At 52.6% G+C, this 20,197-nt stretch overlaps 5 protein-coding genes and 1 non-coding gene across 6 annotated transcripts; 2 read left to right on the top strand and 4 right to left on the bottom strand.

The window, feature by feature from the left end:
- Positions 1-333: 333 nt before the first annotated feature.
- Positions 334-4,433, top strand: PHACADRAFT_191439 (uncharacterized protein; the record flags this gene model as incomplete). Its single annotated transcript, XM_007391636.1, has 10 exons — positions 334-467; positions 534-615; positions 672-851; positions 908-991; positions 1,048-1,224; positions 1,301-1,786; positions 1,861-2,215; positions 2,272-4,071; positions 4,122-4,289; positions 4,342-4,433. 10 exons carry the CDS (start codon positions 334-336, stop codon positions 4,431-4,433), a joined length of 3,558 nt encoding a protein of 1,185 aa, XP_007391698.1.
- On the bottom strand, positions 4,316-11,030 carry PHACADRAFT_113382 (uncharacterized protein). The gene is made up of 20 exons (XM_007391635.1): positions 9,872-11,030; positions 9,667-9,819; positions 9,332-9,609; positions 9,097-9,277; positions 8,534-9,044; positions 8,357-8,478; positions 8,108-8,304; positions 7,734-8,056; positions 7,223-7,680; positions 7,068-7,173; positions 6,826-7,014; positions 6,602-6,775; positions 6,450-6,555; positions 6,068-6,401; positions 5,726-6,013; positions 5,479-5,687; positions 5,134-5,427; positions 4,935-5,076; positions 4,758-4,884; positions 4,316-4,700 (listed from the first exon to the last, which is right to left on the bottom strand). Exons 1-20 carry the CDS (start codon positions 10,885-10,887, stop codon positions 4,563-4,565), a joined length of 5,346 nt encoding a protein of 1,781 aa, XP_007391697.1. The 5' UTR covers positions 10,888-11,030; the 3' UTR covers positions 4,316-4,562.
- Positions 11,031-11,610: 580 nt separating this feature from the next.
- Positions 11,611-13,045, top strand: PHACADRAFT_249359 (uncharacterized protein). The gene is made up of 6 exons (XM_007391634.1): positions 11,611-11,771; positions 11,823-12,296; positions 12,355-12,564; positions 12,618-12,647; positions 12,697-12,792; positions 12,856-13,045. Exons 1-6 carry the CDS (start codon positions 11,634-11,636, stop codon positions 12,931-12,933), a joined length of 1,026 nt encoding a protein of 341 aa, XP_007391696.1. The 5' UTR covers positions 11,611-11,633; the 3' UTR covers positions 12,934-13,045.
- A 435-nt stretch (positions 13,046-13,480) lies between these two features.
- PHACADRAFT_t18 lies at positions 13,481-13,552 on the bottom strand. The gene has a single exon. It is a non-coding gene; the product is annotated as a tRNA-Arg (tRNA).
- Positions 13,553-13,722: 170 nt separating this feature from the next.
- PHACADRAFT_205299 (uncharacterized protein) lies at positions 13,723-16,440 on the bottom strand. Its single transcript, XM_007391633.1, has 8 exons — positions 15,961-16,440; positions 15,749-15,897; positions 14,619-15,700; positions 14,456-14,561; positions 14,204-14,400; positions 14,109-14,155; positions 14,035-14,057; positions 13,723-13,983 (listed from the first exon to the last, which is right to left on the bottom strand). The coding sequence occupies exons 1-8, from the start codon at positions 16,168-16,170 to the stop codon at positions 13,881-13,883; spliced, it is 1,917 nt and encodes a 638-aa protein (XP_007391695.1). The 5' UTR covers positions 16,171-16,440; the 3' UTR covers positions 13,723-13,880.
- Positions 16,441-17,105: 665 nt separating this feature from the next.
- PHACADRAFT_205298 (uncharacterized protein) lies at positions 17,106-19,391 on the bottom strand. Its single transcript, XM_007391632.1, has 8 exons — positions 18,550-19,391; positions 18,387-18,498; positions 18,172-18,330; positions 17,987-18,115; positions 17,614-17,936; positions 17,450-17,562; positions 17,289-17,401; positions 17,106-17,235 (listed from the first exon to the last, which is right to left on the bottom strand). The coding sequence occupies exons 1-8, from the start codon at positions 19,192-19,194 to the stop codon at positions 17,117-17,119; spliced, it is 1,713 nt and encodes a 570-aa protein (XP_007391694.1). The 5' UTR covers positions 19,195-19,391; the 3' UTR covers positions 17,106-17,116.
- Positions 19,392-20,197: the final 806 nt, after the last annotated feature.

The following is a 20,197-nucleotide window of genomic DNA, read 5'->3' as shown; positions in this document are numbered from 1 at the left end:
GACCACCGATGGTCAGTGAAGTGTACGCTTCAAACTTTCCAAGATCTAATGATTCTATGACTCTAGACCCCGGCACCGCTGACGGCGGATCCACTCACTCACTACGAAGAATTAGCATTGCCGCGTGATTTGTCATGAAACGGCATTCTACAAATAGAGGAGTGCGGGCATATTATTTTTTGAATACTTCCTGATTTACTAGACACAAGGAGAGGAACGAAGAGGAAGCAGACCCCGCACACTCCTTGCCGCCATCACGCTCGGCCAAAAGAGGAAATGGGATATGTCACTGCCGCGCCTGCGGGAGGCGAACCTCATTCCTCTTTACCCTGAATGTCCTCTGATCCCGAAGACTACCTCGCTGTACTCAAAGCAGCGTATGATTATGAGCCGCAAGCTGACGCGGAAGATGAGTTAGCAGTAAAAGAGAACCAGTTGCTATTTCTTCTTGAACGCACAGACGATGAGTATGTAGCCCGCCCATTCAACCCCCACATCCCGTGTCCCGCAAACTAAGACTCGCACTCTGTTAGATGGTGGAAGGTGAAGGTGAAGGCGGATATGCAAGATGAAGATGGGCCATCAGGTCTTATTCCGGCCGCATACGTTGAGCCCGTAAGTAACAATGAACGTGTCTGTTGCCGCGCCCTCATAGACTGACACCATTCAAGGCGGAACGCATCTCAGTGGTCAAAGTACTCTACGAATACGAGGCACAACAGCCCGGAGAGCTCTCCGTGGGCGAAGACGAAGTTCTCTACGTATATGACAAGGATGAAGACTGGCTACTGGTGCATAGCCAGAAGGAAGGCGGCAAGGTCGGTTACGTCCCTGGTAACTACGTCGAAGAGGTCTGTTCTTGCTTCACTTCACCTCGAATGTCGCATATTCAGCTCTTACGCGCAAGGTGCCAGAGGAAGGGGAGTCAACTCCACAGGCTGTAGCCTCCCCACCGGCCGTTGACCTTTCTAAGCTTGTGATCCCGGACTCGGTACGTGAAGAGATTCACCAGCTAAGTCAACACCCTATTCATGATATTTGTAATAGCCCCCAAAGCCTGCATACACGGATCCTGCAGAGCTGGTCAATAAGAGTAAGGCAAAAGCTCAGGCTGGACCAGTTGAAACATGGTCGGTATCAGAGGTCGATAAGAAGGGCAAGAAGAAGAAAGGCACTCTCGGAGTGGGCAACGGTGCCATGTTCTTTGCCAGTGAGTCCGACAAGGTGAGTGCCTTTAGCATTCCCCTACTTCATCCGGAGCGGGGTGGCGGAACTCCGGTCTCACATGAAACTGCCCCAGACCCCAGTTCAAAAATGGCAGACCTCAGACATCCTCACGACTCGTATCGAGAAGAACAAGCATGTTCACATAGACATTGGTGGTATCTCGCCAATCAGCCTTCACTTCCATGCCGGCTCCAAGGACATTGCAGATACCATCCTGAACAAGCTCCAGGAGGCTCGACTTCCCCTTGAAGCGCAGGAAACTACCCTAGCGGTTGAGCCACCCGAGAGACCGAGAAGCAGTGCACAAAAGTCCGTTCACTTCGATAATGCAGCACCGGTGATTATCCCTCCTCGCGAAGATGATGGGCAATCGGAACCGGACGAAGACGGCGGGGAGTACGGAGAAGAGCCAGACGGACCTCGCGCTGCAGTGCTGTATGACTTCCATGCTGATGAGGAGGACGAGATGTCTGTCTCCGAGGGCGAGACCCTTCTCGTGCTCAAGCGCGACACGGACGAATGGTGGAAGTGCCGGAACGCACGTGGTCAAGAGGGTGTCGTTCCTGCTAACTATCTTGAGGCAAGCCTATAATATCCAGCTGCACTTGCACCATCACTGATTGTTTCGCGTAGCTGGTCCCGGGAACTGAGGGTGCTGGCCGGTCGTCCACAGACTCCGACGCCTCTGAGGCTCAGGCAGCAAGAGCGACCGCAGAGCGTGCGGAGTCTGAACGGCGGGAACGGGAAGAGGCTGAACGCAAAGAGAGGGAGCGCAAGAAGGAGGCTGAGCAACGAGCGAAGGCAGCAGCAGCCCAAGCTGAGGCAGATAGGCGGCGTCGCGAGCAAGAGCGAGAGAGACAGCGCGAGAAGGAGAAGGAACGTGAACGTGTTGCTGATGAGGAAGCTCGTAGGAAGGCTCGCGACTCTATGGAGACTCCGAGATCCCCGAAGGCAAACGGCTCTGGTTCAAGAAGCTCAGCCGAGAAACGTTAGTCCTGACCAGTCATATGTTGGCCGGATTTGCTGAATGTCATCTTCCCACAGGTCCACCTCCCACGGCCAACGTACGCACTTGGCATGATCGGACAGGCCAGTTCCGAGTTGATGCTGCCTTCCTTGGCTTCGCGAGCGGCAAGCTCAGGCTTCACAAGGTCAACGGCGTTGTCATCGAAGTGCCTTCTGATAAGATGTCTGCCGATGATATGAAGTACGTCGAACGTGCGATGGCAAAGCAACGAGAGCAGCAACGTGGCTCTTCGCCTCGTGGAACCTCAGACGATGAACCTTTGGAACACCGGAGGCGTTCGCTGCAACCTTCTGCGAAGACCGCTCAGTCGTCGAAGAAGGGTCCAACGGTCGATTGGTTCGAGTTCTTCCTCAGTGCCGGTTGTGATATTGACGACTGCACGCGGTATGCCGCATCCTTCGAGCGAGACAAGATTGACGAAGCCATCTTACCCGATATCACCGAGTCTACAATGCGTTCTCTTGGCCTCAGGGAAGGCGATATAATCCGTGTGAAGAAGGCGATTGATGCGAGGAAACCCAAACCGACGGAAGACGTAAAGGCGGATCAATTACGCCGTGACGAGGAGCTCGCAAAGCAATTGCAGGCGCAGGAGAATGGCGGCACGCCTCGAGGCGAAGCTCCCAATCTCTTCGCTGCAGGTCCCAACGGCGCACTCAAGAACAATGTGCGTAGGGGTAGACCCCAGCCGAGCAAGAGCGTTCCCTCGACAGTCGACATTAATGCCATTAGCTCGGCTTCGGACCAGATTCAACGTACAGGTACCCCCAGCCGTGCAAGTGGCACGCCGACTCCACAGCTGCCTGAAAGGTCGAACTCTGTGTCACTTGCACCTACGCCTAGCGGCTTCGATGATGATGCATGGACAGTTAGACCAAGCTCAACGACACCTATCGCCCCATCGTCGCCCGCGAACAACCGGGCCGCGCCCACTCCGCCTGTCGCACCACCGGCACCTCCCGTACAGGTGGCTGCTCCTGCACCAGCTCCTGCACCAGCACCGCCTGCTGCTGCGCCTCCAGCGGCGCCAGCTCCTCCCCCTGCACCCCCGGCGCCCTCGGCTTCTGCGCCCCCTGCTACGACACCTGCAGCGCCAATTCAACAGCCCGGGATGACTGGTTCCAGCTTGGCAAAGAAGACAGAAGCAGATGTCTTTGACCAGCTGGCACGTCTTAACGTACTTCGCCTGCAAAACCCTGTCATCACCCAGAGACCAGCCTCTGCGTTAAGTTCTGGGGTCACCTCTCCCCCGCCGCTTAGCTTCCAGTCTGGCTTAGGCATGGGCTCCTCACCGGCGCCTCTTGCCCAGCATCTGCAAGCTCAACGGACCGGAATACTCGCACCACCGCAGCCCATCAATGGTCCTCGAGGTCCGCTTGCACCCGTGCCGGCCAACCAGGCCTTATTGCAGCCGCTCATCCCGACGAACACCGGCTTCAACAGCTTCGTTCCAGCACGGCCCCAAAGCACTCCTTCGTACTTGCAGCCTCAACAGACGGGCATTCTTGGACCTCCGCCGCAACCGCTTCTATCGCAACCTACTGGCTTCCAAGCACCGCCGCCGCCCAGCTTCCGGCCACCGCAGATGACAGGCCTCCAGGGACCGCAGCCTACTGGCTTCCAAGGACTGCAGCCAACAGGATTCCAAGGCTCGCAACCGGTCGGCTTCCAGCCATCACCACAACCGTTCTTGTCGCAGCCCACTGGTTTTCAGCCTTCTGGCCCCATGCTTTCGCAGCCAACTGGCATTGGGGGCAACTTCGGTGGTATATCTTCGTTCCAGAACCCGTCTGGTAGCTTTGGACAGGTTCAACCTAGTAAGGATTCGCATGTCTCGAACACGCTTCGGATAATAACCCAGTGATAGACCCGACAGGTTTCAACCCCGGCTTCGGGCAGTTCAATGCGACATCACCACCGCCTGCACCGCAGCCACCTGCGTCGAATCAAGTCAATACCAATCCTGCCAACATCTTCGCTCAGATGAAAAGCGGGACGTTTGGACAGGATGATTCGCTGCAGCCTCAGTCCGCAGGTATGTTGATGCACCGCATCAATTTGAGCTCTGCTAAATGATCTGGCACAAGATAAATATGACTCTTTGCGCCCTCAACCTACAGGATGGGGAGGAGGATACCAAGGGATGAATGGCTTCTCCGGAGGGTATGGATTCCAATAATAATCTTGCTATGATGTATATATTATACCATCGATGTTTTGTCTAACGCGATAATATTCCGTCCGTGAATTATACCATGCTATACAAAGAGTGCGAAAGCCGATAAATAGGAAGATTGCGAAATAGTCATCATGACCGCTCTATGATTCCTTGGATATAGCCTACTCGCAAGAAGTAGTCGCGAAGATTTTGTCTGATCTCGGGAGCCATCTCGCGAGAGAGAAGTTCCGTTGCAAGCGGATATATGGCGGGAAGGTAACGAGCAAACTGTAGCACGAGATCAGCGTCCCCACCAAGTATTTCAGCGGGTAAGGAAAGACTCACCGCCCTGTCGTCGAACTTGGTGAAGCCTTGTAGGATTTCGGCGACGACCGGTGTCCAAGCAGCGATGTTCTTAGCCTGGCTGTCCAAACGCAACTTCGTGAAGTCTTGCAAGACTCCGAGACCCAACCTGGATAGCTGTCAATCATAATGACCGAAGAAAAAAGCGACTAGGCTTACGGGAGCAAGCGGTCAGCAACCTGTGGCCGTGCTGCTTGATGCTCGGGTCGGAGATCGTAATACATCCGTAACAAGATATGGACGAGGGTGGAGGCGCTGCTAGACTCCTGCTTGAGCAGGTTGGGAAGATGCTTCATGAAGCCTGCAGACAGACCCGTGAGCAGCAAGGACCAATAGTCCCAGCGAAAATTGCACTCACCGACTTTCCAAAGCCCAGTTCGCAGCTCCTTATCTTCATTGAAGGCTCTCGCGAACTGATAGCTATGGTCCAGAACACTCATCAACCGGAGCAGATGTTCGGGCGGAATGGTGCTATACACCTCTTCATTACGTAGCAAGTCATTAGTGGTCTCGATGAGAAGTAGCTGCAGAACGCATTTGACAATGATCTGCTTGAAAATCGTTCGTCTCTCGCTGAGTGAAACTTGCCGCCCAGGCTTGGTTTGCTCGCCGGTAGACAAGGGCGCGGGAACAATGGTCTGTCCGGTCGATTCTTAAGGCAAGCATGAGTTCACGATCTTGATAAACGATCAGTTGCGCTTACCCGTCTCCTGGAGATCTGGACTGCTGCCATCAACATCCACTCGGAGGCTCTCATCGAACAACAGGTGCGGCGTGGTTGTACGGAAGAGCCTAACAAACGTTGTCGCCACTCGTTCCCAGCGGGCAGGGCCTAACTTCTTGACGTTGTTCTCTAACAACTGCTGCAAGCAGGATGTGCCGATACGAGCCAAAGTGTCGTTTTCTGACCGGCTGTCAGATACGAGATACAGATAATGCCACTGGAAGACGCACCTTGACAAATACACACGCAGAGCAAGTCCAGAAGTCCGTCCAAAAAGCGCTCCAGCGTCTCGAAGTAGAAGGTGTAGAGGTCGATTAGATTGCGTAAAGCTTGAATCATAGTAGACGACAACCAGACGCTCATATCCTCCTGCGTGCTGAATCGTGACAAGTCTTGGCTTGATTTTAGGACTGCAAAGATTGGGAACAGGAGTTCTTGACAGACTGTATCCCAGAATTCAACCGGGAACGTCGAACCGTATGTCTTGAGCGTTGAGAACAGAGAGTCGAGAGCCCTAAAAGAAAAATCAGAGGTCACGTGCGAGACCAAAAGTACGAGGAAAACCCACAGTCTTCGCACTTCAAGATCCTCGCCATTCATGATCACATCATAGAATCCAAATGACACGGGGAACCAGAACTTGATCATAGGGTCATCCGTTGGTTCTGCCTTTGCAATCGCAGCCGGACTGAGCCCGCAGTCTGGACACTCCAGCATGACGGGAATGACACCCCGAAGCATAGCGATGGCGAGCAGGCTGATCTTCTGGTATTTCGTGACCTTGCAGAAGTCCGTGATACAGACGGTTAGATCTGCGAATGCGCCATGACGGACAATGGATCGGAAGTGTTCCTTGTTCAAACGAGTCACGATCTCAAACGCTGAGCTGACGATGCGTTCTACTAAGCGTTAGAGAGAAGTCTGGGGGATATACACTTAACAACCCTCACCTGTGGGCACTTTGGCGGCGGATGAGAACACGCCAAACATAGTGCGCCAGCCGGAGCGCAAGTTCGCAACACGAGCTTGGATCATTTGTTGGAGGCATTGGAGAACCTGCACACATGAGACGCATAGCCTCTGGACGGATTAGCAAGCTTACCATGTCCCGCACTTCCGGATTCGAGTTGTGAACCATCGTATACTCGAAGGGACGTAAGAAGTCCTTTTGAAATTTGAAATGCGGCAGCTCTTCCTTTTCTAAGAACCTCATGGCCAGCTGACGAAGAGCGTCCAAGGCGAAGAAGGCGACGTGGGGATTGTTGTGGCAACACACCTGCAGCACGGTTCGCTCAGAGCAATCGCCAGATTCTAAATGCTACTCACTTGGTTGAAGTGTTCACCAAGGATGTCCCAGAGGTTTGACCACTCGAGACGGATACGATTCATGTTGTAGTAGGAGATTTCAACGAGCTTCTGCAAACTGAACAGACGTGGGTGTTGCGACATGCCAGACGACTGAATCTCCTCCCATGACACGTCGCAGAGTGCTCTGACGAAATCGACGATTGCGGTCTAGAAAATGCGGCTTAGCTTTAACAACTAGTGCACACCACCAGCAAACTTACGCCAGACAGATAGTGACTCAAGGAGAAAACCATATCGGCAGCGACCGTGATGTGCGTCGAACGACTCTCATTCGCAAGCTCCTCAGTTGGCAACTTTCGCGGCCGGCTAGCACCCTAGTTAGCCCAAGTAATGTATCGTAGGCTCATAAACGTACCCCTTCTTGCCGTCTGGTAGATCCACGCCACTGGTGATCAACTGCATGTGCTCCAATTGACTGACGCATGTGAGGACTTCTCGCCATGAGCTCTTGAGGTTGTTACCCTCAGTCACGGCGACGTCCAATAAAGCTTTGATTGCCTCCATGTTCTTCGTCTTCATCTCACCTAAGTTATTCAGGAAAGTGAACTTGGCGAGAGTCGTGACGAATGCGTTGCGCTCCAATTCGAGATCGAAAAAAGATACAATCCGAACGGCGCTCTTGAAGCCGTCCAAGCAAAGCTCGACAATCTCCAGATCATCTGTGCCTTGTAGAGGACCAGATAGGCCGGCCAAGAAAGGAATCCATGCAACCTCGAACATAGGCTTAACATGGACGAAGTGAGACGCGCTGAAATATTGGTCGCCCGACTTGGAGCCTTTCCGCTGCGAGCGCATGAGCGTCCGGAACAAGGCCTGTAATGGTCCAGATAAACATTCGCATTAACACGATTGTTCAAAAGAATTACCTCGGTCTTATTTGCCATATTGTTTGATTGCATCATGTATGCCTCCTTCTGGTAATCCCTACCCACATTCGCCAAAGCGTTGGCGAAACCCGGAGCAGGAGCAGCAAGCACCTGAGCAGCTTCAATCTCATCCTTCATGCGGATCTCGTGGTTGACAATCTCATCGTAAATGGACGAGAGTAGCTCCTCTGGGAGGTCGCGACCATCGTTGATGCCGCGGTTATTCTTAATGAAGTCTACCTTACTCATTCGGTTCTTGATTTGCGGGTTGTGTGCGTCCGTGTTGAGCAGGATCGTCGAATAGGCCAGCACGTAAGCGGTATCTGGTAACTGGTCAGTAGAGCACGAACAACAGGACCGTAGTTCTAGCTTACCGGCATTTGCGAAGACTGTCTGCGGATTACCATCAATGTAGCGTTCCGCGAACTTCAGCATGAAACGATCGATCTTTTGAGCTTCTCCCGGAAGACGGAACGCCTGCAGGAAGACACGAAGCGCATCAACGAATTCCAGTCCACGGAACTCCATCAGATCGACGAAAGCGTGCATCGTTGCCACATTCCCCTCGTCACTACAAGACGGTGAGTTCGGAGATAACGGATATATCGCATGGGTATACTCACGCCTCGCCAAGATATTCGCCAATCATAGCCTTGCTAAGACCATCCGTTTCCAGTAGGAACCGGGCAATATCTTGCGGGGCCGGGCCGGAGATGAAACCAGTCTCTAGAAAGAATTGGATGCCCTACAAATGATCAAGGTGAGACAGTTGCACAATGGTTGAACCAATGTATACTAACGCGCTTCGGCTTGTAGTTGAACTTCTTGATACCTTCCAGCAGAGTAGTCTTCTTTTGCTTCGCGCTCTCGAACTTCGTTGGGTCATCCGCAATCTGATCTGGAGTGGGCATTCTGCTGGACTCCGCGAGGCTTGGTGCAGTGGAGAGCTTGTCCATTGAATGGTCCGGTGTGACGGTGTCAGCACGTTCGTCCCCCGCGGCTGTTCTCGTCTGTTCCTTATCGCCTGGATGCTCCACGCTTGTTGCATTCGTAGTACCCCACGCAACTAATGACTTCAGCGTCGCCACTAGACATTCAAGACTCTGCCGGCGAAGTTGTGATTCCGAGGTGCCAAGAGTCGACGTGTCGATAGCGCCTAGGCTGGACAACGCGTTCGTGCTCAAAGCTGGTGGTACCGCGTTCCCATTCGTTTTAGAAGTGGGAGGCAGACCTGGACTCGTCGGATCAGCTGATTTATGGGGAATTTGAGAAATCGGTGCCGTCGCCAGCTTGGAGATGATATTGATGAGGCTTAGGCGTAGATGTTAGTTCAAAAGACGTTATGCGAAGCGAGCCAGCTCACTGCTCATAGATGTTGTCTACCGCATCGCTATCACAGTCGTAATTGAGATAGATTTCAACTAGAGCCTGTGGATCTTGAGTCAGCCTCTGCAGCATATTGAGGATGACGGCCTTCTGCTTGAGGGTCGACGTTTTCATCTCTAAGATGGGAATGAAGATCTCGTGCAGTAAAACCTCAACCTCTTTCTGCGAAGACATCATGGATTAGTCAATGCAAGATCGCAATTCCGTATAACGCGCCTTAAGCTTGGTACGCATGCCGGAGATGACCCTCCAGAATATTTCCACGCTTGCCTCGAAGACTTGGGCTACGGGGCTAACGGCGTTACGACTCAGGCACAAACAGAGGTACTGCGTAATGGCCTGCACAAATGTCGTCGAGTCGTTCGAGGAGCTCGAATAGATGATAGTATCAGGAGAAACAACTAGTGGCATGTGGTTGTTCAAGATCGTTAGAACGAGGTGGAGCGATAGCAGCTTCGACCGCATAGCATGCGACTTGAGATCGCGCTCGCTGTTCACGCCGAATACATCAACAAAACCGATACGACTTGTCATCAACAGCACGAACCTCTCCGGGTTTAGCGGCTTCATAGTCAGTTTGCAAAGAGCCCGGAAGACCAAAAATGCGTCCTTGATAAAGAGATCGTTTGTGGACATCTCCACAGAGAACGCCTCATGTTCCTCATCAATTGCTTCGATAGTCGCGCTCTCAGAGATTTCCCTGCAAGTATGTCAAGACTGATAAACACGTAAGGTCCACAATGAAAACTCACTGTTGATGCTGGGAAGGTTTATTCGGAGTCTCCGGCACTTCTTCTGCGTGTCCGTTGGCTGGAAGCTCAACCCCCTCCGAACGGGGGGTGTGTGCCGCAGGCTCGGCACGAGCAATGTTCTCATTCGCATAAGGTGGAGCAGGTTCCGGGATCTCGTGCATAGCATGGTTGTCCGCATCCACTGAAGCTGGAGGGCTAAGGGGTGTAGAAAGCCGTAGAGGTGAGTTTAGTGCAAGGGAACGCCGCTTCACGCTCTCCGTCCGGGAGGCAAGTGTGCCTGATGACGCCCTTCGGGACAGCGCACGCGGTTCCAACTTGCATCGTGCGAAAACGTGATTAACCATTTGGGTGAGACCACCCTGAGCAACAGTCTGGTTAATAGGGTCGACGCTAAGCAGGAAGACATTATAGACCGTCCGGACGGCCTTCAGCAGGGAAGACTGGTGGACAAGAACAGTCGGAGAGAGGACTAGAGCGAGCAGTGCCTTGACAATCTGGAGCGAGACCGTTTCTGGGGTAGATTCGCTATGACAGGAAGTGATAGTGTGGACTACCAGATCGACGAGGGAACCGCCAGGAGGGTGACTAGCGGAAGAGGTCGAAGGTCGAGTGCCAGGGCCAGGCGAAGGAGGAGGTGAAGGAAGGCCTTGTGAGGGCTGACCCGTTTCGGCGAAGAATGAGTACGAGATGAGTTTAGAAATACAATCCAAGCTTGCAATCATAAGCTTCTCGTTACGGGTCTCGCAAGCCAGGCGTAGTGGCTCAAAGATTTCGCGCGGCCGGTCTCCGCCCTCGCCTCGTTTGACCATTTCCAGAGCACGTTGCACACTTTCGCGCAACGGCTGCGAACGCTTGGCATCTCGAGACGCAGCAATGGTCTCCAAAGCAGACGAAACGAGCACGGCCGACACCGTCCGACCTTTGGATATAGTCAAAGAACGGCGATGCGATGCCGACGAAGTGGGCCGTGAGGGAATTCCACGAGTTCCAGCGTGGCCATTTGTTCTCTTGTCCATCGAGCTTTCTTCAGATTGACGCACCGACTGTGTAGTAGACGCGGGTGTAAGGCTGTCACGTCGCGGCGGAGGTGAACTGACCCCCGGGAGAGCATCCGGCTTTACGGGAGGAGTAGGAGGTATCGTACTGGCTGAGGTTCGTGATTCATGTGAGGCAAACGTGGAGCTCCCGTGCTCAGACTCGCTAGATGCCGTCGAGACCTGCGATGATGCTGAATCCTGCACCTTCATACGTTCTTCCGCAGCCGTACCCTCTACAACTTCCTGAGCGTCACCACTGCCCTGCAGAGGCTCTTGTTGCTGCGTTTCCTCAACTGACTTTGTTCGGTGCTCGTCTGTAGACTCCGTATGTGCGGGCTCCTGGTCTGGTGGGGGGAAAGTTAATGTCGCACTACCGCCAGCGGGAGGAGAGAGAGGTAGTGGTATCGAGGCCGCTTGCTCCACGTCGACAGAGCTCATCGGAGATGGTACACGACGTCGACAGGCGCAATGGTGAGATAGGTCGCGTTGTCGTCGTTGTCGGCGGTGAATGTGAACAGCTGTGCCCGCACCGCGCTCACCGGTGTCGGCGATCAGCCGCCACGTGACGTCCGTAGCGAAACGCGCTCAAGCGCCCAATACGATATGGCGTCTGTACTGCGTTCCTGCCCTCGTTCTCGCTCTACCCTCCACTTTCTTGAACCATGAAATCCTCCTCCGACGTCCCTTCCGGCGCATCTTCCGCTGTCTTGAAGCCCTCCGAGCCTATGCCGGACTTTGCAGTTACGGTAGAAGGGCCCAGCTTCGACGAAGCCATAACTCTAGAGAAGTTGCTTGACAGCTACAAGCGCATCGGCTTCCAAGCAAATAGCCTGGGAAGGGCTATCGAAATTGTGAACAGGATGGTGCGGTCCATATTATATTTGCTGCACACGCACTATAGCTGACTTGTATAGCGATCTTGGAGACTGTCCGACGAAAATGTTGCTGAAGACGAAGATGAGGAATTCCGCGATCCCGAAGCCAGGAAGAAGGTCAAGTGTGACGTATTCCTGGGCTACACGTCAAACCTCATTTCTTCAGGTCTGCGAGAAATTATCTTGCACCTCGTGAAGCACAAGCACGTACGAGCCGTCGTGACCACAGCTGGGGGCATCGAAGAAGATTTCATCAAATGCCTAGGCAAGACTTATCTGGCTGACTTCAACCTAGACGGTGCCGATCTGCGCAAGCGAGGCATGAACCGTATTGGCAATCTCATAGTGCCCAACGACAATTACTGCAAGTTCGAGGATTGGCTCACGCCTATCCTGGATACTATGCTTGCAGAACAGAAAGAGACCGGTCAAGTCTGGACTCCTAGCTCTTTCATTCGTCGATTAGGCAAGGAGATAAACAACGAAGAGTCTGTATATTACTGGGCTTATAAAGTGAATGCATCCATCTTCATCTGTCATGACGTTACATGAGACTTACGCCTTTCCATAGAACGATATTCCCGTTTTCTGTCCTGCTTTAACGGATGGCTCGCTGGGCGACATGCTGTACTTCCACTCATTCAAAAACCCCGGGCTTATCGTTGATATCGTGCAAGATATTCGCAATTTGAACGAGCTTTCAAGACGTTCCCGCAAAGCAGGCATGATTATTCTTGGCGGCGGTGTTTGCAAGCATCAGATTGCCAATGCCATGCTGATTGTAAGGCACTTTGTACCACTCTGCGCAGCAGAGATTTGAATTGTGTCCCTCAGCGTAACGGAGCCGACTATTCCGTTTATATTGTAAGCTTAAGCTGAAGAAACTGATAGTGGAGGGCTAATAACTTTATAGAACACCGGTCAAGAATTTGATGGCTCAGACTCCGGGGCTCGTCCAGATGAAGCTGTCTCATGGGGCAAGATACGTGCCGGCTCAGAGTCCGTCAAGGTGTGTACTCGGACCTTGACTGTTTGATCAGTCGTTGACAGCATCAATATCTTCGTTCCACAGGTCTACGCCGATGCTACTTTAGTATTCCCTTTGCTGGTGGCGGCTACTTATGGCCGTAATGTGTCAATACAGACGTAGTAGAGAAATCCGGTACCGAGATATATTAGGGCCATACGTCTTTGATATGACACAATCAAACTAACGTTTGTAGAGCACTGAGATCCTGCCAGGATAAATATCGAAGATTCAGGACATATTCCGCTGCTAAATTCCCTCACTGTCTTGCACGTGTTGGATTCGGTGATTTGCCATAATACCACAATACGTTGCGCACTTCTCACTGTGCTAGCATATCGATCTGTTGTACATTGCAATACATGTCCATTCGAGTTTTGTTCATGAGCTATCCGCAAACATGCAAGACCCGCACCGTGATCAGCCCACTACGGCAACAAGATAATTGCAATCAGCGTACCAGTGTATCCACTACATCTGCATTGATATTGATACACTGCTACCGAGCGCAGACCTGCAACCTTTGAGCAGTAAAAGACATGCTCTAAAGCATGGCCCTTACACTTAGGTACTAAGCGCAGGCATATGTCTAGACTCCAAAAAGCAAAGGATTTTGCACTTTGAAGTCGACGCGCCAAAAGAAAATCCCCCCCCCAATCACAAAAGTACATGACCACCGCAGGGGTCGAACCTGCAATCTCCTGATTCGTAGTCAGACGCGATGCCATTTCGCCAGGCGGCCGTTGAAGTCGATAAACATAGTCTGCTTATATCAAACCATCTATATGCAACCAACAAAGCATCCCCTGAGCGTACGCTCCTGAGCTTTGCGTCTTTAAGCTGGAATGCTAAACTTCCCTGTAGTTGAAGCAGACGTAGAGAAGGTCGCCAGCTCAGGCAGTTGTACCAATCAAATTACGGCAGTGCACATTTTATTTCCACACTTTTATGTGATTAGAATGTGGCCGGGACCAGCAGGGAGAATCGCGATAAGGTGGATGCACGCATTATGTCTCTCGCTGGGAAGAGGGCGCACGAAGCTATGGCAATTCACTACGGTCGGTGACTACTTAGAATTGTTGACACCCTGCGTAATGTCTGGACAGCGCGCGATTAACGTCGTGTGTATTGACGGACGTGACAATGGCCTCGCCACACAGGTAGCAAAAATGCCTTGATGACGGGTAAGATTTGTTGGCAGCACGTTATAATAGAAATACTCACGTGTTACAACCGGGAGATTTGCACTACGACAAGGTTAGTATATTGAAGAAGCATCTTGAAGGGTGTATCCTCACCGCCATATGATTGCACCCGCCTATCTTCTCTGCTGGTGTCCGACAACCTGTAGCAGCGGTTAGTCCGGCTTCGCATGGTCAGCGAGCGTCCATACCTGGGCAGTATTTCCATCCTTTATCCCCCATCAACCTCTGCAACTCCGCTGTACCATCGCAGGTATGCGTCTGACTAATATCGTCAATGAAATGACTGCATGTCTTACACCAGGACTTTCCGCATCCAGGGAGAGGACACGTGATGACGTTGATGCTGTCTAGTTCGTCTTTGACTACGAAGAACGACTTGTCACAGCTAGACGGACAGCTCAACGCCGCACATCATAGCACGATAGCAACCAGATACTTACCCCCGGCAGTGTAGCAACATCGAGAATGACGCCATCTCTAGTTCCACGAAGATGACATAATCCTCCTCAGATAGTCCAAGCTGCTGCACAAATCCGTCGCTGAGCACTACCAACATGTTCATTTTGCGAGTATTCTATGCATGATTGTCAATCGCTGACGCACCTGTAGGCTCTCGCTCGCCCTTTTCGGTGCTGCAGAGTGGACATACGATGGGATAGAGACGTTGTCCGATCTGCGACGAGACGTGGCCTCGGATACAGTCCCGACAGAATGTATGCGCACAATTATCGACCTGTGCTGCATCTTCGTGAGAATGCCTGTCCAAGCAGATATTGCATGTGAACGACTGCGAGAGTGAGATACGCTCTCGCTCCCTCTCTAGATCCCGGTGCTCTTCATCATACATGTGCTGTTGCGCCAGTGCAAATGCGAGGTCGTCCGCGGTCTCGTCATAGCCGCGGTGCAAGTCGCGTTCTATTTTGGCGCCGTTTGTCGGGTCCACCGTCACAGGTGAAGGCATAGTAGGAACGGACTGTTGGCTGCTGCGCGACGAGGCACTAGTCAAGGGCGCGCTCTTCATGGTGCTAGGCTGCGACTGAGATGGCGAGCGAGATAGAGAGGATGTGTACGACCGAGCAACGGCGATAGCGCTGCTACCCTGTTGAGCGAGTGAGGAAATGAAGCTGGCTCGCTTCGTAGGTTGCGTATCATCAGGATATGGTGCAGGATACGATCTTTTTGCCTCCGACCAGACCGATTGTGCGCGCTGCGGTCTCTGGAGCCTCGCGATCTGATCCCGTAAGCGCGCGATGTCCGCCTTCAACGACTCGTTCTCGGCCTTCAGCTGCGCCTGGTCAGCATGAAGAGCAAGACCCTCGAGACTTGCTTCCATGGCCGTGCTAGCCCAGTATTCCGCCCCTTCCAGCTCCGTGTCAGCCTGTGCAACGACCAAATGTCCTGAGAAGTTGCCCAGCAGCTGGGTCTGCCATCCGAAGTCTCGGTCCGAGACAAGAGACGAGTCGTAGCGGAGTAGATTCGACAGGTAAGTTGCCGTAGCAAAGGCTGACTTGTTAAATATGAACGCCGCACTATCTGGGTGAGCTCCTGGCCGCGGATGAGAGTCAAATATGACATAGAACTCTCCATCTGGATGGCTAATACAGAGGCAGGCGACAATTTCCGGTGGACGAGTGATGACTGCGCAAGAGGATTTTCCGCGCCTGTTGCTCTCATTCCTGAGGCGCCTAGATTCTGAAATGAGTAGGCGACTGCCTCGAGACACAAGGACTTACTCCAGCAGCCTGGTAAAGCCACTGTAGTCACTTCGACCGTAATCCACCACCAGAAGTTTCAGGGAGCGATTGAATATGGAAGACCTTATGATATCTTCGATATCAAGATGCGACACGCTTGACCAACGTTCACAGATGCTTAACACCTCCTGTGGAAGAGATCGTGAGAAGAGCAGTTGATTACACCGCAATTCTCTACCATGCACACTCACATCGGTTGTAGATTCCTTCATTATCTCCTCAAGAAGTGCATCGCCGCGTAGATCTGCGCGTTCCTTGAGAAGTACAAGTCTCGCGCAGTTCATCGCGGCGAGCCCGCAAGCCGATAGGCCCCCGGCGCCGCTGTACTGACTGCGTCCATGCGCTACGACATAGTCAGTCAGTTGTCCGGTGGCAATGTCCCGGAGAATGTCTGAGGACATCGTCGAACAAGACCAGTCGAGGTGAGACGCAAGCCGCGCGCACTGCGCAGTCAGTGCCACTTGTCAGGTGCTTATCGGCACTAGCCGTAATCTTGTTCCATGGGCTGATTAAGTTCCGGGGATCGTATAGCTGGCACTGCAGACTTGGTCATACACATAGCAGAATATGTACAGCTCGACAGTCACTGAATTGATTAGGTGGGCGGAATAGGTGGCATAGGCCCGGGTGAGCTATGCAGTAGTAGTAAAGATCGTCAACATGAGTCACCTGTACGATCGCGATGGCCGTGATGTTGAGTCACTGGCATTCAACGTCGTCACGACTCCCCTTTGCCGCGTATTCCATCGGGTTCCGCAAATCATCGCATAGCTTTTCTATAGACAGGCACACTGGATGGAGGAGTGGTACGAGGCGACCGAAGAGCTGATGCAAGGTGGAAGCTAACTCTGAAGTTGGATATATCTGGCACATATCGGATCAAGCTTGAGCTTGAGCGCCACAAAGCTGTCAGCCGCAACAGATAACTTTGAATTACCTTTTCGTAGTCAACGTTACGTTCGCCCGCCCAGCACGCAGTTCTGGCTCAGCATTCTTCCCAGCGAACAAGACGTCCAGTACTAATTCTACGACATGAAGGAGGACCACCCTGATACAGAGTCCCAGCAGCAGACGCCACCCCGCATCGCCTTTGCGTGCCCTTACGCCATGCCACCAAAAGTCGTCTGCCGGCTAAGGGCCATCCTCGATATGCGGGTCGACACACTTCTTTACTCCGCCAGCGCATAGCGAATCGCGTACTCGGCCGACCGCACGGACGTGCAGATCAGCGTAGAATCATGAGTGCACCCCGCAGCGACAACCACGGTCACGAGCACGCAGCTTGCCGTGAAGCCTAGAAATATGGAAAGAACTGCTATTATACAGCACATAATACGAGTACAGTATTCACAGCTTCGCTCCTGTCGCTTTTGCTGATGCGAATTCTGATTTTGCACGTTCTACCAGTTGCCGACGAAGGATCTTGCCTGCCGCACTCTTGGGTATAGCATCTATAACTACGACACCTGCGAGTGTATCGATACGTGGTCAGAGATATCAATGTAAGCGTAACACTCACCTCCGCGTAGATATTTATGACGAGCAACGTGAGGCTTAATCCACTCTTCAACGGCCAAGCAGAAAGCCCGCTCATCGTAGGACTGAAGACCGGTCTTGTGCACAACATACGCTCTGCAAGAGAGTCAGCAGCTGAGAGAATGAGATAGGGTTATGAGTCACTTTGGCAGCTCAGTAGCCTCAGCTTCATCGACAACACCAATAACAGCGGCATCAGCAATCTCTGGATGTTTCAAAAGTACACTTTCCAGCTCGGCGGGTGGGACTTGAAAGCCCTGGCACTTGCAGTGAGCAGACATGTTCAGCATCAGCAAGGGAATCCACACCTTGTACTTAATCAGCTCTTTCCGCCTGTCAACGATAGAATAATAACCCTCCTCGTCTAATGTCGCGATATCCCCCGTCTTGTACCAGCCGTCAGGCGTAATGGAGTCGGCCGTCGCTTCCGAGTTGTTCAAGTATCCTTTCATGATGGTAGGACCACGCAACCATAACTCGCCTGGCTCGCCGGGAGCAGCCTCTCGAACGTCCTCAACGACCAGTCGAGCCTCGAGATTTGGAAGCAGGGTTCCGATGCTTCCCGCTTTCCGGATGAAATCCTTGGCAGGGAGGATATGCGTCGTCGGTGACATCTCGGTCATGCCATAACCTTTTACATTATAAGTGTCGCGAGACTATGCCATAGGAACCTTTACAGACCTTGCGTAATAGCGACGTCCGCACCGGCATTTCTGAGACGATTGCGCAAAGCCTTGACTAGCGGTTCCTTAAGGTGCGCTGCCCCTGACGATATCAATCTCAAACTCGACATGTTATACTTGTCGATCGCTGCATAGTCAAGTCAGCTATTCGCAGCAATTCAATGTGAGAGCAGAGCAGTTCACCAGGATGGCGCGTAAATAAGAGGCATATTGGCGGAACGACGAGCATCTGTGTGACTTTGTACTTTTCTATCCATTTGCAGGTGTCCACAGGATCAAATTTTTGCATAATCACGAGCGGTACGCCGCGTATGAACGGGAAATGCAACAAGTTAATTCCACCTACAGGCAGAAATCTGTCAGAAAATTTAAGCGTATGCTGCGGGTGTGTGACAAACCATAGATATGGTAAAAAGGAATGGGACCAGATATAACCGGGTTAGGCTCATGTAAGCTCGGATATGAAATTTCGATCATAGCTATCACGGCAATTAAGTTCCTGTGAGTGATCTGAAACCTTTATTTGAGAGACGTGTGGTGAATCATGTCAAGCACACTCACCATGACACCTTTGGGCTCTCCGGTCGTTCCTGACGAGTAACACAAGAGTGTGGTCTCGTTTGCGAGTTCCTCAGGGAACCTTTCTTCCTGGAATAATCGTCCAGCTCCGAGGAGGTTCTGCATGCGTATGTAGTCATTGAACGCAGGGTCAGGCGTTGGCCAGTCCGCGATGATAATTCGCCGCCTCGCGGCCGTGAGGTCGAGTTTCACGTTCTTGAACATCTCAAGCACGACCGACAGCAGGTCGGGGTGCACGATGACGACCTTGGCACCGCTGTTCGTCCATTGATGCTCGAGCTCGCGCGCAGTGTACGAGCTGTTCGCGAGCGTCATGCACAGGCCCGCGGCGAAGCCGCCAAAGAGCATGACGGGCCACGCGAGACTGTTCGGTGAGAAGATCATCACGACGTCGCCACGCTGGAGGGACCCAACACCGCCGAGTCTCGGGAACTCGTGGCGGAAGCCCCAGGCCAGCTCTTGGGTGAGCTGGAGCCAGTCGCCTCTAGAGATCACCTTGCCCGTTGCAGCGTCGATGAAAGCGGGCTGCTCCCGTGGGAAGTCGTCAAAGCGCGTTACGGCGAGGTTGGTGTAGATAGACTCGTTCCGCACGAGGACGGGCGCATGCGGGGAAGTGTAGATTTTCATGGTGGGGAGGAAGATGAGAGGCAGATGCGGTGCGAAGCGACGGTTACGAATGCTCGCGCGACGCCAGGATAAATATGATTCAGGACCGAACAGATTCGCGAAGGAATACTCGTCGGTGATCGATCAAGTCTGCGACAATTGGACCTTTTGAGTATCGCACCAAAAACGATCACGCCATTCAACGCAGTTTGTTTGAGACCCGTACGAAACACGGAGTTTCGTTTCGAACCCTCACGAAGCGCGCGAGTGTTTCAAACCCGTACGTAGAACTGAACCGCGGTAATGACCTGAGGAGAAGGCGCCACTTCGAGAACTCAGTTTGTTGTGCAAGCTTGCTCCTAACTCCCATTTGTCTCCCTCTGCAAATTTCTTCTTTCTCCCCGGGGTCAACTGGCAGGCGGAGGTGATGTATGTCCTGCGGCCAATAGTCCCTGTAAGCGCTGCACCCCGGAAAACCACAATCTGTACTGCTACTTACCTTGGGAGCTGGATCCGTCGCCTCCGCGTGGCACCGGCATCTACGAAGTCCAGATGCTCTGCCTGCACGCGTAACAGCTCAGCAGGCACGATATGGAAGGACTGAGTGCACGGAATCAATGGTGGCCTTCGTAAGCTGACTCCTTTAGCCTGTCGACCACGCTGTATTGCCCTCCGAGTCCGGACAACGATATAACCCATCTTGAACCAGCCTTCTGGAGTAGTGGAGTGGAGTTTCCGGTCATCTCTGGTTTGTTCAGATACCCCTGTCAGAGTGGATACAGCTAGCGGCTCTATAGAAAGCACGGCACAAACCTTGAAGACCGTTGGCCTTCGACTTATGCTACTTAATAGCTATCTGCCTTCGACTACATGTCCTGCTCTTGACATGAACTCCTTTCTTACTCATATATCTTGGAATGTTAGAGAAATTGGCTCTCAATTACCCGGGATCAGTGAAAGAGATGAAGGCAAGTACCAAGAATTATCCCCAGCGACAAGGAATAGCACGGAGACCAGCGTTGGG

The sequence above is a fragment of the Phanerochaete carnosa genome, assembly GCF_000300595.1.
Source record: "Phanerochaete carnosa HHB-10118-sp unplaced genomic scaffold PHACAscaffold_2, whole genome shotgun sequence".
NCBI lineage: Eukaryota > Fungi > Basidiomycota > Agaricomycetes > Polyporales > Phanerochaetaceae > Phanerochaete > Phanerochaete carnosa.
The sequence above is the reverse complement of the archived record's forward strand: the minus strand, read 5'-3'. Positions and strand labels throughout refer to the sequence as shown.